Genomic DNA, 19,951 nt, shown 5'->3' with positions numbered 1-19,951 from the left:
TCACTGTCACACAAGCAAGCGAGACACACTAACTAATAAAAGCAAAACCCAGTGACAGCCAAAATGAAAAAAGCGTAGGCCACTTTCCTTTACCTCCTCAACCGCCAAAACCCAGCCTCGGGCAGGATCAGCCACTGTGACACACCACCACAGACTACGTGGGAAATACTATTCAACAGGGCAGACATTGACAACGGTGCTTTTCAATTAAGACATCTGCAGCTTTGTCAAACATTTTATATTCATTTTGCCCCCCACTCCAGGATCAAATGAACCTCTTAAGACCTAAAATGATGAATGAACAAGGTAAAAGATTTTAATACTTTTTTTCCTTGCTATGGCAGATTTACTGTTTTGATCTTTCTTCAATGGTTACATTAAATGCAAATGAAAAAGAAAGGGCGATATCTTCCCTAATATTCTACCGAAGGAAACTCGCATACTACGTAAGTAGGTCGAATTTCTCATTTTCTGCCATAAATGCTGAGACTGCAGACCTGAGGACGAACTCTGTCTGGAAGACCAAAAAGGAAGAAACGGGAGTTACAGGTGCCCTCCCAGGAGGAAGAGGGGAGGGAGGAGGGCAGGGAAGACAGGAGAGAGGATTTGATTTTTAAAGCAGAGTTGCCCATGGTGCGTAATACTGAGCACCACAGCTTGATCCACTAACTCAGGGCTTCAGGATTCAATGTTGAACATTTCAGATTGAGATGTTTTTATGAATACCGATGCTGGAGTTAAACCACACAACTGCAGGTAGCACCAAGATGTGCAGGCCACCTCTGACTTAACACAACCCCATCTTTGAGGTTCTGAATCATCTGGAAAGATTTTACAGAACCTCGTGATAAGCCACAGGAAGGAAACCTTCCTGTAGCTGGCTTCTGAATGCCAAAGAGAAGGGCAGTAAGCACATCGGCTGTCCCTCAGCTGGGAGTCTGCAGGGCATTCTCCTGACTTAGGACTGATGCAGAGAGGTCCAGCTCACCAGGAGACACTGCCCTTGGGCAGGTGGTCCTATGGTAAAAGGAAGCAGATTCCGGAACAAGCCAGCAAAGAGCACTCCGTTATGGCCGCTGCTCTAATTCTTGCCCTGACTTTCTTCGAACCAGGAAATTTAAGATGAAATAAACTCCCTTCCCTCCCCAAGTCACTGTCACCACAGTGACAACCCAGACAGTGCCCTGCAACTGCAGTTTTGGAATTCATAGAGAACAAACCCCAGGAGAAGAACATTCCTTTTGCTGCAACTGCAAAGAATCTTTAAGAAAGCCTAACAAAAGCCAAACTTCCCCTTTCCCACAAAACACTTTAACCACAAGAATAAACGAATTTCTCTATATAAGCAATACTGTGTAAGGATGCTGGCCGGCCAGAGCCCCAGCCACCACGCTTATGCTTGTCGTGTCATGTGGTGACTACAAAAGATGAAGGACGAGAGCATTCTTGTGGCGGCTTGTTGCCAAGGAAGCAGACGCTTGCTCCCTTACAGCATATTTGATCTTGGCAGAAAGGTTCTGAGAATTATCAAGGGAGCATATGCAAAACACTCCAAGCTCTCTGAAGAAATGTGAGCGGTGGTGTGATGGGCTTTAACTCTCCTGCTCAGCCAAGGCCAACCAGGACACAGATACCCCATAACCTTTCATTTTTTTTCCTGATCAAATTCCGAAATTACTGATGATGCTTATTTTTACCTACCAAAGATTACGGTGACATTAGCAATGAAAACTTCTGCATGGGAGGTTTGGGGCGATGGTTCAGCAGTGAAGAGCACTTGCTACTCTTCCCGAGGACCTGGATTTGGTTCCCAGAACCCACACAAGGGTTCACAGCCCTCTATAACTCCAGTTCCAGAGGATAGGCTATCTTCTTCTGCGCTCCTTGGGTACTAGGCAAATGTGTGGTGCCTACTACTACACAGGCAACAGACTCACACATAAAAATAAAAAATTAAAAAAAAAATTCTTAAAAAAAAAAAAGTCTGCCTGTGTAAATCCAGCATCAGAAAGTCTTCCTACCCAGCTCACCACAGAGCCAATCGTCCTTCTGCCACTAGGGCTCCTACTTGTAATCTGCATCTTAGAGCTGCTACAAAGCACAACTTAGGGTCCCCATGTTCTCCCCCATCCCCAAATCCCCCCATCCCCCGCTCACTGTCCGCCCCATCTCTCACAGTGATGCTGTGAGGCAAGCCACCTTGTTATCGCCATCATAACACCTACCAGCCACCCAGGCTATGACATTATCCTCTAGCAGAGCCTGACAAGGACACCCGAAATACAAGCTGAGATGCCAACCATTCACATTTTTACTAAGCCAAACAGCAACAGATCTAAAGCTGACCTTTCGATCCAAACAAAAAGAAAACATTCCTTTCCCTGTACATTCTCATCTAAAAAGGTTATTTATGTGTACGCAGATACACCCAGCTAATAAGTTATATGGATGGGGGTATGGGTGTGTGTGTGTGTGTGTGTGTGTGTGTGTGTGTGTGTGTGTGTGTAAGAGAAAGAATATACATGATTTTTAAAAAGCTGAGATTGAGTCTTTTACTAGTGTTCCTCCCATCTCACAACCTACACCTGTGTGTCCTTCTTCACAGACCACACCTGTGTGTGTGTCCGTCCCCTTATTCACAGACTATACCTGTGTGTATATGTGTGTGTCCTTATTCACACACTTGTGTGTGTGCGTGTGTATGCATATGTCCCCTTATTCACAGACCACACCTCTGTGTGTGTGTGTGTGTGTGTGTGTGTGTGTGTGTCCTTATTCACAGACTACACTGCCCTTATTCAGACACTGACTTAAAGAATTACTGTATTCCAGCTGAAGCATCCTTTTTACGAGGTCTCAACATACAGCCCAGACGGGCATCAAACTTCAGGAGAGCCTCCTGACGCACATGCTAAGTGCTGCTTTCCAAGGGTGGGCACCATACCCAGCAAAGGAGTCTTCCCTAAGGTCATTATGAACTCAACCCTGAGGCTAGCTTGGCTGGGTCAGGTGGATGTCAGGGCCCAAGTCACAGCTCTGAAGAAACAGCACCACACGTGTGTGCTTACTCCCCTCATGAGCCGGCATGGTCTGTCTGGGAGATCCTCAGGGGACACACCACAGAGCGCATGCCAGAAACAGGAACCCTATTCTTTTATTTATTTATTTTTTTCTTTTCTATTTTTCGGAGCTGGGGACCGAACCCAGGGCCTTGCGCTTGCTAGGCAAGCGCTCTACCACTGAGCTAAATCCCCAGCCCCAGGAACCCTATTCTTAAGGACCTAAATATAGAGATTAAAAAGATATGCCTGTCATGGAGCAATAACATGATTCAGAAGCAAAATATCAGAACCACCATGGGCAACATGCTGATTACAAGACAAAGAAAAGAAAAGCGATGGACAGCGCCAACTGCAGTTTTCAGAGCTAATCCTTAACCTACCTTTCAAAATCCAGAAGCCTTGTCGTCCCAAGGCAGGCTTGTCAGGTGGGTCTGGCTGGTCACAGCTACCTTTTGAGGCACAGACTGACTTCTCTAAAGCACAGAGGGTGAACTGACTTCGAACCTTTACTGCCCATGCAGAGAAGCATCAACTTTTAGGAGATGCTCTGAACACTGCATTAACTTCTTCTCTTCCATATCAGAAAGCCCCAACCATTTCCTAGCTGACCATCCTATGTAGAGGCTTAGAAATGTCTGAGAACTCCGCTGCCTTTCACAGACCTGAAAACATTATAGCCAGCACAATTATGATATTTCCATGCAAAAGAGAAGGTAACAACATATACAGGGCGGGCATGACCCTGAGTACCGAGAGTTCTTAAGATATAAATAATGGGTGTCACAGGACCCATAACGAATCAGTGTTACAGTTTCAATATGAAAGACCCCCATGCTCTGATGGTCTGTTCCCAGCTGGGAGCCATTTTGGGAGTCTCTGAAGCTTGACTGGGGGAAGTGGTCGGTCAGGGTGAGCCTCTGAAGGCTCCACCTCCAGCTCCTGACTCTGCCCTAAACTCTGCTTCCTGATGCAGCACATGTCAACAGCAGCAGCCACGATCCTCTCCCACAGCCCTCCCACCATGGGAGACTGACAGTTATACAATAGTGAGCCAAAATGAGCCTTCCCTCCTTTAACTTGTTCCCATGGGCATTTGGTCAGTGGTGGAAAAGAAATGCAGAACCAGCGACTGTGGACTGCTCTGGGAGCAGGGAGGAATGTGGGATGGGCTGAATACACCCTACAGGGTGGCTATTAGACCTACAGGATGGCTATCAGACCCACAGGGTGGCTATCAGACCCACAGGGTGGCTATCAGACCCACAGGGTGGTTATCAGACCTGTAGGTGGCTATCAGACCTACAGGGTGGCTATCAGACCTGTAGGTGACTATCAGATTGACTGAAGTCTAAGGCCAATGGAGGGATGACAGCAAAGTCTGAGCTGCCGAGAACACTGACTCTGCAGGGAACGGGACTAGCAGCATTCTGTCAGAGAATCTAGCTACATCCGGTTGAGTCCTGCATATTCCAGTGAGACTGATTTAAAAACCAACAAACCAACCAACAGATTAATTTACCTGGCACAGGCAACTTCAAGAGAGTGTGACAGTCACACTGTGGATGGCCACCGCTCACTACATCCAGTAGGTTTATAGTGAAAATCAAGAGACAAACAAAGCAAAGCAAAAGGCAGAAAGATGCGCTATAGGCACAGCCTGGAGAGACAAAGAGCACAGCCCTGATTAGAACGGGGACCATCAATGTAGTCCCAGCACTCACTCAGGGGCAGAGGCGGACCTTCTCTGAGTTCAAGGCCAGCCCGCCTACAGAGCTCTGTGGCAGTCAAGACTATAAAAAGAAAATTCCTCTCAAGAAAACAAAACAAAACAAAAGAAGGGAGAGGGGTTAAGACCATTAAAGAAAAAACCGTCAACTATTGACTATTGATGAGGCAACAGAAAAGGTGCCTGGAGGGCAAGGCTCCATTCATCAAAAGTTCCACTTGAAACTCAAACTCTTAGAGACTGTCCTTAAACTCAGAGTGCCTGGAGACTGAGCCCAGGGCTGCCGTGGGACCTGGCCACGAAGGGCTCACCCACCAGACACAGACTACCAGCTGTGTAAGACAGGGAACTGGCGACTTCTCAAGCTGGCAGAATCTGGCACCCTCCACTGGTGTTGGATTTTGACAGGCACACAGAACTCAAGAATTATAGAGCTATGGGAGCTGGAACCCAGGGTTGAAGAAAAGCCACTAGCAGCCCCTCTGAGCTCAGGTAACCAGCAGCAGGGGCAGTCATGTGAAGCTCAGAGTAGGGATGCTGGAGTCCTGGAGAGGCCAGGAGCATAGCTGTCAAACAAAGCTGTGGCCGGAAAGGAGCTTGTCTGAGGGAGGAAAGGCTACGAGGGGTTGCTAACGGCAGAGCTGCCCGCGCCTGTCGGGCTCAGAAAGCACCACCACAGCCTGAGTGGAGGACACAGGGCCAACAGGTTGGGATTTCCCCTGCAATGTTTGTCTTGCCACTCTTTCCTGCTCTATCCCCTTACCTCAGCGAGGAAGAGGACTATTTACTCTGTTCGACTGGGTACTGGAAATGTACTTTCTGGGGAACATTTTATTTTATAGGTGCCACAGTGACAAGTCTGCCTTCTGTCTCAGGTGAGACTTGAGGGTTTTGAATTGTATAGAGGCTGCTAAGACTGGGGATTTTTAAAGTTGGACGGAATACATTTTTGATTATAAGTTGGTGATTTGTCTTACGGACTAGAAGCAGGACACTCTGGCTTCAATGTGAATGACCCCCAGGCTCATGCCTTCAGCAGTCTCCAGCGTTTGTGGTCTTTGAAAGCCGTGGTGGCGTCTTTAGAACTTGGAATGGCAGCAAACATCACAAAAAAGGTCCAGAGTACGTCTGGCTCTGCTGTGACTGGAAGCAGGCTCTGCCCCATACCACACAGCTTCCTTGCTAGAGTGGACTAAACTCTTCCTTCCCCTAGTTTATGCTGGCCAGGTATTTTGATAACATTAAAACATAACTACTACAGCCATAAATAACAACTATGAACTAGTCAGCACGCACTGCGTGAGCTATAGATAGCCCTCTCCTTACACTGAACCTGGAGATACGGTTATGGATATAAACAGACTTGACATGTCAACTTAAAAAAAAAGCACACATTTTGTAAGAATAAAACAAAAACAAAAAACTGAAATCTAACCTAGTTTTAGAAACAGCATTTATAAAGTGCATTACTAAACACTATCACCAAACTTGTGCCTTTGTTTTTCCAAATGTTAATCAGTGACGAGCTTTTTACTGTAAGTCAGAAAGAAAACACCACCAAAACAAAAACGCACCCAATGAAAATGTAAAGTGCAATGTAATACGACACAGACTCGAGCATCTGCAAGGCTGACAGGCAAGTCCTGTCAGACTACTCGCTCGCCATCTTACTCAGGAAACCCTCTCCGTGTCCTGGGCACCCACCATCATTCACAATGAGACCCATCTTCAGAGCTACTCTCCCAAGCTCCCAACAGACAGGAGCACAACTGACTGCACTCCAGGGCAAGTGCTCTGTGCCTCACTCGGGCAGACACGACTCTGCCTGGAGAGCTTCCTCACAGGGCACAGCAGCACTGATGGATGCCAGGACACTTTCACACACCTCTGCCTCCAAGATGGCCACTGGGAAGGACAGAGTCAATCAAATTTTTTAAGAGCTTTGCACATCATGTGCATACTGTCCTCAACAACTGTGTTCACTGCAGTCAAGGCTTTAAGCTGCACGTGGAAACAGTTTATCCTGTTTCTCTTTGAGAGTTTAAAAGGACTGAGTTAAGTTATGAAGAACATCTCGACTGTGACCTTTAGAAAACAATATAATATGAATATAAACCTTAGATATTTTAAACAGCAGGTAGTGCTACTAGAACGGCAAACCATTTAAAATAAATAAGCTATAGGCTAAGGGAGCAGTGGGCATTAGGTCTGCTTCTTAAAGGTCTACAAGATTCATGACTTCATGCTTAATAAAAATGTCACAGATGCAAAGATGTTTGGGCACTGTCCATGTGAAAACACTGAATCCAGCAGACCCCGCCCGCAGCTTCAGCATCAACAAGTAACTTCACAAGCCCCTGAGACAAGTACCAGGATGTTAGCTTCCTCCATATACAGCTTCTTTATGCTGTCATCACCTATCATTTGAACACTGTTTGAAAGGAGTCTGGAACTTAGACACACTGCCCAATACTCTGTATTCCGTGCCTGTTTCATATCTTGCCATCCTTGGAGTCTTATCGAGTTGGTAATTTTGATGCCCACTTTGCTGGACCTGGCTGCCAGCACTATGCAGGCCACATGTCTCCTAGCAACATCACTCTCACTTCTGACCAAATTCTACCCAACCTCAAGTACAAAATACATCATTAGACAATCCCCTGGGGTATACATACCAAGTTAGAACCAGTGGCTGACATCTTGGAAGAATTCGGGTAAGAATGGTGTACATACCTGCACCACAGGATCTTTTGGTTGGTGTGATTAACGAGACATGAGCTGTGTCTGTGCATGGCCCACCTGAAAACAAAAAAGTAGGCAACATCAGTCAGGGTCCTTCCACATGTCCATAGCTGCCACGATGAATGAGAAACCTACAAAGGACAGGCCCCCTGCAGATGCGCTGGGAGCATCAGCAGAGGAGAGGACCAGGCATAGTCTCTAAGGAAGGAGGGGACCAGGCATAGTCTCTAAGGAAGGAGGGGACCAGGCATAGTCTCTAAGGAGTTTATATTTTAGCTTAGCATTGACTCTATAAAGTTCCAGTCTTTCTACAGAGTGTAATGTACCTTTCATAAAACATTCCTAAGTCTCACACAATGTTGAAAAGTTAAAGGAAAATTTGATTAGAATTTAGACCTAGGAGAGAAGAATTTACCCAAATTTGGGGGAACTGAGTTCTTCCTCAAAGCAATCGAGGAGATGTATGCCCTTTTTAAATCTCCGTGATCACTATTCTTGGAATTCCCTGTAAAACTGGCCTCAAAGAAGGACACTCACTCCCTATGGAATAGCAACGAGCTTATCAGAAGAAATAAGGATTGTTTTGTATATAAAGAAAGCACTTCTAATCAAGGGAGAACATTTAGTTTTCTTCTAAGAAGCATGCCTGATGTGTCTTCATGGGGTCTTGGTGCGCACAGAGATCTCACAGTGTGGACAGGAGTTAGTTAGCAGGAGGCTTGGAAAACAGCACTTTTATCTGTAGGAGAAGGGCTATCAACACAACACGAAGCTGATACTGATTACCCCCAACACCTCTCAATGACTATGTCCTAACCAGGTAGACAGGAAGCTGCTGTATTAAGGCCAGTCAGTAACTCTCAGTTTGCCCCGAAAGCAACGTTGGCAACTACGAATGAACAGAAGAGAACAGACAGGCAGTGCTAGCTGTTACTCTGAAAAGCCTTGTCGGGTGACTGATGGAGGCAAACAGTTACTTGGCACAGTGTTATGTCATCTATGAGTAGACTTTTATCATTGAAATCGCTCACTGAAAGGCAGAAATGATGAGAGAGCTCCAGGACCTGTTGCTGGGAGCAGTGTCAGCGAGGTCATGGGAAGGTGGTGTGCACCAGCCCAGTCTCTTTCCTTACCAAGGCCGTAAGGGCAGCAGCCCTCACAAGGTGAGGACACATAAGGGGCATCCTTAAAGAGGGGGAAGAACCAAGTAAGCCTGCCGTTCGCTTCCAAGAGAACTCACACACCCACAGATCAGTCTCAGACTTCTATGGGCTGCAGCTTACTCGGAAGACAGAACTTAGGCACTGAAGGACCTCGACAGCAGCAGTCAGTGGTGCAAGAAGAAGAACCAAGGGCCAAAGCATAACAGGTAAGGAATGCCAAGCAAGGGGAAGGGCGTCACTGACCAACATCCCCTGGAAGACGCAAGAATGAGAAAATGAGCCAAGAAAAATTAGAAAACTCAGAGGGCAGGGTAGTTCAACTGAGTGTTTATTCCTGCAAATGCTGCCCACAGCAGAGATATATATAAATAACATGTATTAAAATCTGAGGTGCTTACAAGGGCACCTGAGTTTTGAAAATGAGTAACAGAAGAGGCGGTGAGCCAACCACACGTGCCCGTCTTCTCCAGACTGGTCTAGACTCTGGCTTAGGGCTCTCCAAAACACTGTGGGTCCAGAATCCACATATCCTGTTGTTACTGTGCCAATGGCAACATTCCCATTTCTTTCACAACAAAAAGAAACAAAAAAGTTGTCAAAAGCCAGGGAGTTCATGGTAGACTATCTCTGCAAAAGGCTTTATAAACCGTGAGGCTTTCTGCTGTGTCTCATCACAGTGGGCATTTACCAACACTCATGAATTTAAAATATGGGCTGGCAGAACTAATTACGGAGGCAAAAAGATTTTTAAAACCTTTTAATGGAGGTATAATATAAAGGGAACACAAAGAATAGAATACAGGTTGAGAATCCTTTATACAAAATACTTAGGATCAAAAATATTTTGTATTTGGATTTTTTGTTTGTTTGGCTGGTTGGTTGTTTTTAGTGGGTTTTGGACTATTACATAAAGTCATCTTGAGGACAGGAGGTCCCAAGACTGAATGTCACATTCTATTATACTTCACCCAGACCCTGTACACACACCCTCAGCTAACTGAACACAGCATTTTAGTGGTCCAGGACATGAAATCAAATGTGGAATTATCTTTTCTGTCTCCCAAGTCTGATTTTGGACCACTTTGGATGTTTGGATTAGGGGCACTGTCTTAAGTAGTTTTATGTCAACTTGACACAACTTAAGAGTCATTTTAGTAAGAAGAAACCTCAATTGAGAAAATGCTTCCACCATAACAGGCGGCAGGCAAGCTGAGGTCCATTTTATTGAAGAAGGGTTGATGTGGAAGGGGCCAAGTCCATTGTGTAGGTGGCACTACCCCTCGGCAGGGGGTCCTGGAGGGTATAAGGAAGCAGGGTGAGCAATCCATGATGAACAAGCTAGTAACCACCACTCCTTCATGACCTCTGCATCGGTTTCTGCAGCCATCTGCAGCCAGGTTCCTGCCTTGAGTTCCTGTCCTGACTTCCCTGGATGATGAAGACCTCAGGCTGGAAGATGAAATAAACCCATTTCTCTTCAAGTTGCTAATGGTCGTGGTGCTTAACATAGCAATAGAAATTAAGATAGATACTCAAGCTGTATTAGAATGAATTATAGAGCAACCATCGGACTGAAACAGAGTATCCTCTGAGACACTGTAAAGCAGACTCCGGGGCTGGAGAGGTGGTGGTGTCTGACAGCACTTGCTTTTTCAGCAGACCCAGGTTTGGCCCCCAGCCAGGGAATCCAATGCCCTCTTTCTGGCCTCCGCAGGCACAGATACGGTGCTTACACACACACACACACACACACACACACACGTACATATATATACATGAAGGCAAAACATACACACATAACTTTTTGAGACATAGGCTCCTAAGTGGTAACTGTGGAATTCTTTACAGAGTAAATCAGGTGAACAGGACACTTGTGCATGTTTCTAAGTTGGATACATGGTGGAGAAGTCAGTGAGAGTGTATCAGAACTCTTTCTTAAAGAACATCAAAGAAGCCATCCAGGAAAACTAGGAGGAGAGACAAGTACTGGAACCAAACAACAAAAGAAGCATCAGCAACCCATGAATGAACAAACAGGCCAAGCCTGCAAAAGCCCAGGTGATTATCACGTAAAAGAAATTTTACCTCACCTGAAGGTTAAGAGTTTATCTCTTAAAAAAATATTCCTAGTCAATAAATCTCAGTAGGCTTTGGCAAAAAATGCAAATAACCTTATAGCTGCAGAGCACACCCAGCATGCATCACCACAACAGAGTCCCCCAGAGAGCTCGTTAACCCAGCAGCCTAGACCAGTGCATTCACTCCATCAGAGTAACGAACACGCAAGCACAGCTGAGCCCCGAAAAGCTGACATAATCACCAGCGATCACAACATACCCCACAGACAGTAACCTATGGAACACTCATCAAAAGCCTGTGAGTATACCCTGTGTGTGCTACACTATGTGTCATCTAAATCACAGGCACCGTGTGTATGTTTGACACAGGGTTTCTCTGTGCCGCCCTTGCTGTCCTGGAACTCACAGGATCTGCCTGCCTCTGCCTCCCAAGTGCTGGGCTTAAGGGTGTGCGCACCACCATCCAACCAAACCACACAACCTTGCAGGACAGTCAGAGCAGGCAGTAGAGAGGATAACACGTGCTCTTATACAATTAATTACAAACCAACTACTAATAGATATGCACAATTATGGGAAGGGTTTCCACCAACAAGAATTCTGTATGTGCCCAACATGGTTCCAGTCAACAAAATGGTACTGAGAGCTGATGACAAGGGTCAAATAAAGATGTCCCCTCCACCAAGCTGCACCTACAGTGTACCTCGAGCTCTGCTCCACTCCTGTTCTAAACAGGATGGAATCCTCAGTACAAAGGGTGAGGTGAGGGCGCACTGTGTGACTCTGGGGGATTTCGTGAAGACCAGAAAACAAACAAACAAACAAACAAACAAAAAACCAAAACAAAACCAAACAAACAAAAAAAAAAGAAAAAAAAAAAACAGAAACAAAGTAAATATACTTTGAGGCAGGGCAATTAAAACCACAACCTGTGACCTACAGACGCTCAAGGCAACTGGTGATGCCAAAGGGCTTTAATATTTAGTGCCTAGAATTTTAAGACGGGAGCCCAGCCAGATGCTGGCTCAGACCAGAGTGTGTCCTGCTGGGCAGCCCAGAGGATCCTTTTATGGATACAGGGGAAAGTTCAGTGCTGGGCTCAGAGCCCCTCAGTTCTAGGAACACACTGCTATCTGGGAAACCAGGAGGCTTGTGAAGTGATTGTCACAGCACAAGCTACAGTCACTGCCACTGGCTCTGGGTCACATCTGTAGCCTGTACAGTGGCAGCTTCAGAAAGGTAACGTTTGAGTGTTTATATGTTAAAGTCACAAGGTCTTGGGCTGCAGAGGTGGCTCAGTGGTTAAGAGCACTGACTGCTCTTCCAGAGGTCCTGAGTTCAAATCCCAGCAACCACATGGTGGCTCGCAACCATCTGTAATGAGATCCAATGCCCTCTTCTGGTGTGTCTGAAGACAGCTACAGTGTACTCATAAATAAATCTTTTAAAAAAAAAATCACAAGGTTTCTTATTTAATAAGTTGGGCTCCTGTTGGCTTGACACACAACTTGACACAAACTGGAGTTATCTGAAAAGAGGGAACTTCAAATGACAAAATGCCTCCATAAGACACAGCTGTAAGGCCTTTTCTTAATTAGTGATTGATAGGGGAAGGTCCAGCCCATTGTGGGTGGTGCCATCCCTGGGCTGGTGGTCCTGCGTTCTAGAATACAAGGCCTCTGCACCAGCTCCTGCCTTTGGAACCTGCCCTGTGTGAGTTCCTGTCCTGGTTTTTTTCCAGTGATGAACCATGACATTGAAGTGTAAGTCAAACAAACCCTTTCCTCCCCAATCTGCTTTCCGCCCTGGTGTTTGTCTCAGCAATAAAAAGCCTAACTAAGACGGCTTTCAGGGAAGCAAGGGATTCCTGAGCTTAAGTGGTAGCTCAGGCCCACAATCTCAGCGCTCGGGAGGCTGAGAAAGGAGTTGAAAGATGAAGGAGTTAAAAGTTGAAGATCAGCCTAGGCTATACCCCAAGGACCTGTCTCACAAACACAACCTCAACTGCCAGGCAATCGACCAATATGCATGCTTTTTTATTTCCTTTGTCAAAGTGACTAACTTTCCCTAGATTCTTCATTATCTCGAGGTTTAATAACAGACTCGCATATTGCATTTGATGTTATACACAGGACTCCTTCTCCATTTACTTTGTGATTTACAAGTGAATAACGCCTGGGGCAGCCTACCTGCCACGCTTCGTAATCAGGAAGTCTGCGTAGTCTTTCTTGTCTCCCAGGGCTGTCTCTACACTGATATTAAAGGTGTCACATGGAATGCAGGACCGCATGTGACATATCAAGAACACTCTGAAGTGGTAACTTCAGTTGTGTTCCCAATAAGCAGAGACATTTCGCAGCATACCCAACAGAGCAGTGTGGTTTTTTTCCTGTGAAGTACTGATTTCAGTTCTTCATGTTAGACATGCAGCTAATGTACACTCACTCACTGTAGCCTGGGGGTCCCTGCCCTTCCTAGTGCTGCCACCCTTTATTACAGTTCCTCCTGTGGTGGTGACCCCAACCGTAACATTATTTTCATTGCTACTTCATAACTACACTTTTGCCACTGCTATGAACTATAATATAAACATCATGTTTCCGGATGGTCTTTGGCAATCCTGGTAAAAGGGTCATTCGACCCTCAAAGGAGTCTTGACCCACAGGTTGAGAACTACTGCTCTAACTGTAAATATCAGGACTATAAAAAAGTATGCCATTAACTGTCAACACTCACATTCCAAAGTGAAATAGCAAAATTCTGGAAATTTCAGTCTCCTAGAGTTGTTGGGTACGTAAAACAGCCATGCTCAAGATACTTCAGTGTGCAGTCAGCGCCACAGGTCACCAGACAACCGTGACTACGAGGAGCAGGAAGTACAGGCTCAGCCCACAGCCACCACGGACAAGCAACGCTCACTTCCGGCACTCAAAATCCAAGGCAAAACAAACACGAAAAACAGCATTTCTCCTTTATCTCCAAGTAGAGACCAACAATGTCCTCTAAAAGGTTCTGTTGAAACAGCTACCACGGCTGGTTATTTTTGGCTCCTGGTCCCACCAGCTTTCATCGCCTGTAGTTAAATCATGTGCTAAAGCACATCAATTAAAAAAAATGGACTGTCAAGAAGTCAGTCAGCTAAAATTGCCAGAAGCTCAATAATCCAATATTCCACTATCAGCCCTTCCAAGGTAACTGCAAAACATTAATACACAAAAATATCCACTCTTTGAGCAGATTTATAACACTTCAATTTTCTTGCTTAATTAACATGACATTTACATAACAGTATCTAATTAATTCCCAACGAAAGGCACTGTGGGCTTATTAGAAACGTATCATCCGTTTCTAACCAGCTGGTCAATCTCACTCCATCATGATCCGCACACTGTTTACTTTCCAGAAGCTCTCACTTCTCCACTCTAACGGTGACCTCAGACAGACCCAGCAGTCACAAGCCAGTTTGCTGATGGAGCTTTTCAGAGGAGACTGAGCAATGCAAACGAAAACTCGATATTGCTGTGGTCATGCTGAAAACAGAAACCTATACAAATATTCACATACTCTAGTTCCTGAGTAATAAAGAAGTCCCTTCTCTGAAAGCCTGCAACACAAATGTGGTGACTTTAAACAGCAAAGCACTGACAGTGAGGACAAGCAGGGGAAGCCCTGGCTGCAGAAGAGACAAGTCACCCTTTCAGAAAGACAGCCCCTCAGAAACCCGTCACCCTATAGCTGCAATTCAGAAGTCACTATAATCAGAAGGGGTGTGCCTAATCTATCTACATCACTGGGTCTGAACAGCACTGCTGACGAAAAACACGTGAACATTTAATGAGTGACTGGACAGTTCCACAAACACTGCTCATTGCAGATGAAATTTTCCCACAACATCTTCCCATGAAGCAGCACCAAAATCTAAGAGCCAGGTCAGGAGTGCTCTCCACACCCGGACTCATGGATCCTTCCAGAGCACTGGGGCCACTGCACTAGGATCAGAGGCCATGCTCGCTGCTGGCCTCTAAGCACTGAGGTCAGGAGCTTCAAGAGTAGAGGAGGTTTAAGCCGCCTAGCTCCTAAGTGTTCAAAACCATGCTATATCCGATAAAACAATCCAGGCCAACGCCACTGAATACCTAGAACTGTCATTCTAGTTGAAACAGTTTTGCTTTTTAACCACATTTACATGTTAATCTAACATGAAAGCTCCGAAACTTTCGGTCCTCAAGTAATCTGTTTATGTCTAAAGTGACCACACTTTGGTTTATACCTACTCTATTGACCAAGAACTTGTCTAAAATTTAAACACACAAAGACGTTAATATTTCACTTAACTCAAAAAGTTACATCTTAATACAAAAATACTTTTATGAAACACAAGTATTTTTAAGAGTCATGGGCCTATAAAAGGTAGCATTCAAGCTTTGCAGCACACCGGCAGAGGCGCTGACACTGTGCAACCGTACAACTTCACGGGACACAACAGTGAACTCTCACGCTGCTCGGTCTTCAAGGTCTCCTACCCTCCTTCCAAGCCAAGCCTCTCACGTCACCCTCGGCAGAGACTCATCCATTCTGAAAGTGTGTGCAGGCGGAAGGGGATAAAGCTGATGTGAGCGCATAACCACCGATCTCAACCACCACAGTCTGGTTCTGCCGTTCCCTAGAAAGACTGCAGTGTTTCCTGAAACTCACCTCATTCTAGGAGAGCAGCTAACTGTGTGCAGGGTCAGTTGTTCAGATGAGAATGTGACGAGACCTCAGAACAAGAAGCAAGGAAGGTTATCTTGGGGGTCAAAACCAAAACCCCTTTGAGGAAAGTTTAAAATTTTTTCCCCTAATTTTAGACACTGCTTTTGTTGCCTCAAAACGAAGTACGTTTAATGTGGATATGGAATCAGGGACTGTCGCCCGTGTACTTTAGGCTTTGATTCTGAGGACTTACAGGCTTACCTCAGGCCCGAATGGGACTTGATTATTTGCACCTCTATCATCCGACACAAGCCTGACTTTCTAACACTGATGCAGACACTCAGCATTGAGCCCTCACTGCTCTTGGAGAGGACCTGGGTTTCGTTCCCAGAACCTACATAGTGGACCTCACAACTGTTAACCCGAGTACTGGCAGGGGGCGGGGAGGTAGGATGGGGTGGGTCTGATGCCTTCTTTGGCCTCCATGAACACTGCAGGCACATGGTGCACATGCACGCATACAGGCAAGACACTCAAAAACACAACAAAATAAATAAAATAAAAACGAAAGTATCAAGACCATTCCCATGAATCTTATCTGCAATGGGAAATGCAAAGAGCTGCCCACCTCAGAAAAGGACTTGTGTGTACTCTAAATAAGAGGCCTCGGGAAGAATGGGATGACATCTATCCAGACCTCAGGTGCTGCCTTGTGCAGTTTTAAGAGGAGCCAGGGACAAAAGTCTTCTCTCCTCGATGCTCACTCAGTCCCTCACACGTGTGTCAGAGTGTCCCTGTGTGAAAGGCCCCGCTGCACACGGTCCACACTGCCAGGTCTTAGGGATTCCTCTTTGCCTGAGTGACTGGGATGTCACAATTTGAACCATGTAGTCAAAGGGTTGTACTGATAGTCTGAAATTTTACAAGCCCTTCTCTAGAGTGGCACCTCTAGCGATGGAAACGTGAAGGGGCTCTGGAGCAGTGGAGGAGCCGAATGTCGAGTATAAAGTAGACGGTTTGTTTTGTTTTGGTTTTGGCCCTGGTAGTTCTGAGTTTTCAGAAAATTGAATAAATGGAAAATATATTTCTGCAAAGTTAAAATGACGACTTCTAGCACATCAAGTGGATGCCTCTCTTAATGACTTTTCAGCCAAACACTGTGTCATAAACAAAGCATGGGTTTAGTTTAAGGTCATCAGTGTCACCTGTTTCCTGTACCTACACCAAAGACAGGACAGCTGCAAAGGCTTGGTGGTGACATGACATGTTCACTGTGGCCTTTCCCTTCAGACCAGTACAGAGTATTAATCTAATAAGGTATCTCCTGAATCCCTCTCTGATAAGATCACTTCAAAACCACGTCAGATCAGCAGTGAGTGGACAATTTACAGCCCTCAGGGAAAGCTACAGAAAGAAACGCATTGTGTTTCAGGCCTTAGAGAGCCTGGACAGTAAACAATGGAAGTTCTCTAATCTTCTCTCTTGCAGAAAAGAAAGTTAAAGGGGAAATTCAGAAGATAAAATTAAGACCTTGGGTAGAAACTTGACAAGAGGCAGACGGCTGCCCACCCAGGGTGAGACAGGCACACAAAGACAATTGTCGCTTCAAAATGATGAACTGTCACAAGGACACATGCAAACTTCAAAATGTTTATGCCTTGAGATTACTGAATTCTACCATTAAACATATTTATATTATTAATAACTTAAATAGGAGCTACTGAAAATTCAAGCAATGAGATCGTTCATGTATCAAAACATAAACAGTATCTCTTTCTGCCTCTGAATGCTGGGGTTAAAGGTGTGCGTCCCACTGCCTGGCCATATGAAGTAGTTCTGAAGAGCACACAAATACCCAGTAAAGCATCTCTGCACACTGACGTAAGAACTGGCTCAACACTGCCCGCACAGCACCATGCTGGCTGCTCTGAAGCTGAGGAGGACAGAATGAAGCAAGTCTTTGCCTCTTTGGAGCCTGGACTCTAAGCTGGAAGAACGATGAGAACCCAAGTCTAAAAGGTAACAATAAAAGACAATTGGGAATGAGTGTCACAGGTAAGTGGTCCAGGAGGTCCATAATGGGAGCAGTCAGGGTGAATGAAAGGATTCCGAGCTGAGCCACAGGAAGCAGGCATGGAATGGCTCTGTGAGTGCCGGGTGAATTCTGGGCAAAGCAAAGCTTCAGTTTGGTTGACAAGCAGGCAGATTTGCACACGAGGGTCTGATTTGGGAGGCCATCTGACACAAGGTTAAGAATCTGGGAGGACGATGAGGGGGAGGATCTGGGAAGGGGAGAAAACAAGAAATAGATATGGCAAAATACATTGCATGTGTGCATGTCATTTTCAAAGAATAAAAGTATTACTTAAAAAATAATCTGGTTGCCCGCAGTGCAAGCAGGGAGTCGGTGAGAGAATCCCCTCTCTGACGTCACTGCCACTGGCACACTCCCCTGGCAGGTTGTTTTGTACTGGGAAAACAGCAGAAGCAAGAAGAGATTATGGATATAATCCTATAAAAAGAGTGCCAATAGCAACCTCCCAGATTTAACATTTCTCCAGTTAACTACATATAGATCATAGAGATAAATTAGGAAATATAAACAATACTGCAGGGAACTCAAAATTTAGGGGGGAATGAGAGGAAGGGATTCTGTAAGAAAGAGACTAGTAGAGGGAGCAGCATTTGGCAAAAAAATAAATTGTTAAAAATTAAATTTATTGCTAAAAAATTAGGGCTGGGGGATGGCTGGGTTAGTGAGTAAACATACTTGCTATGTAAGCATGAGAATCAGAGTTTAGACCCCAGCACCCATCTACAATCTGGGTTGGTGAGACTGTCTATCGCCATCGCACAGAGGCAGAGGCAGTCCTGGATCAAGTCAGCGAGCAGGACTAGCAGAGTAGGTGAGCTCTGGATCCATGACTCAGAACAAATAAAGACACAGGACAACTGAAGTCGACACTAATGTCAATCTGGAGCCTCCACATGCACCACACACCCCACCATGTGCCCACATATACATATTAGCCTACACATCATGCAAACACACCACACATGAGTGCACAGACACACACACAGAGACAGAGATATACACACAAGTCGATTTTAGTTTGTATGCTTGTAATAATATACTTTAAAATACCATTAGTGGAAGAAATTTTTTAACATTACCAATAATGTATAATTTTTTTCTGAATAATTTAGAAACCTGGATAAAATGGACAATATTCTAATAGTCCCTCTAATTTGTAGGGGCTATCCTTTAATGTCTCCCAAAAGATACCTGGAACTGCAGGCAGTATCAAATTCTGTATCCTATCCATATTTACAATAAAGGTTAATTCATAAATTATGCCCACTAAGGGATTAACATAAATAATACTGGCATAAAAAACTTAAGGGCTGTTGATAAATACACTAATGGCTATTTGGCATAAACACTGCAAACCATAGCAGTCAGCCTGATGGCCAAGCCTACGGTGTGAGCGGGCAGCCAGCACACACACAGACTATGGTGTGAGCGGGCAGCCAGCACACACACAGGCAGCACATGCACAGTCCGGTAGGAAAGGAAAGGAAAGGAAGGACAACACAAAATAGGAGATGTGAGAGTTGTTCACTTGTACAACTTCCCATTACTGTATTTAACAAAGACTTATTATCAGAGTGCATGAGGCATCGCTACACGAGCGAGGGGGTTGGGGGAGCCTAAATAAGCAAAGAACATGACTAGGCAAATGCATCACTTCTCTTAACCTAAAATCCGAAAGTGCGGTCCTGTTTCCTGTGACTGCCTGAAGGCAGGATCTGAGGTTGAGGCAGCAGGTGAGGCCCTTGCAGATGGTGCTTGTGCTTTAACAGGTTATTTTTGACAGGTTAAAGGTCAAATTACACTGCAGGGACCTCAACAAGGCAGAGCAGAAACAGTTTGTATAGGCAAACACTCAAGTCCTGCACACAGACCATAAACAACCATCCCTGAATGACAGCTATCTGACAACAAAGCACATAAGGGACACCCCACACGGCACTGCGAACTAGCAGTCTATCAGAACAAGGCCAGTGAAGGCAGCGTGCTCTGCAGAACCAGGTTTAGAATTAATAAGTAAATGTACCAGAGAAAAAACTTTAAATTAAAATCACGAGACATTTAAAGTTTGGGCTTGCTTTATTACGGGAGAGAATCTTCCACTTTGAGACTATTATATATCAGAAAAGCTCCATCTGTTGTATAATTATCTCTGATAAACGGCTTGATGTTTCGAGCTTCATTAGAGAAAAGGGAAGAAAGAGGCAAATACAGAGAGAACTGTAAATAAATCGCCCCTCCATATTTCACTTAAAGCCAGCCCAGCAGGAAACCATAAACTATTTTTAATAGGTAATATTTTCCAAACACTTTACTGGAAGCTGCCAGCCTGGTATGCCCAATATCTGCCCTGCTACAGAAGCCATCTGAAAAGGGGCAAACGGGCTCCCTTTACA

The 19,951-nt window shown here is 45.2% G+C and overlaps 1 protein-coding gene across 1 annotated transcript in view; it reads right to left on the bottom strand.

Annotated features, from left to right (window-relative positions):
- Zfand3 (zinc finger AN1-type containing 3) overlaps positions 1-19,951 on the bottom strand; it is a 195,085-nt gene that overhangs the window by 41,414 nt on the left and 133,720 nt on the right. The window contains 1 exon segment of the mRNA NM_001012175.1: positions 7,522-7,587. Coding sequence (NP_001012175.1) covers positions 7,522-7,587 — 66 coding nt within the window.

The sequence above is a fragment of the Rattus norvegicus genome, chromosome 20 (genome assembly GCF_021556685.1).
Source record: "Rattus norvegicus strain SHRSP/BbbUtx chromosome 20, alternate assembly SHRSP_T2T, whole genome shotgun sequence".
NCBI lineage: Eukaryota > Metazoa > Chordata > Mammalia > Rodentia > Muridae > Rattus > Rattus norvegicus.
Note: the sequence above shows the minus strand (reverse complement) of the source record. Positions and strands in the feature narration are given on the sequence as shown.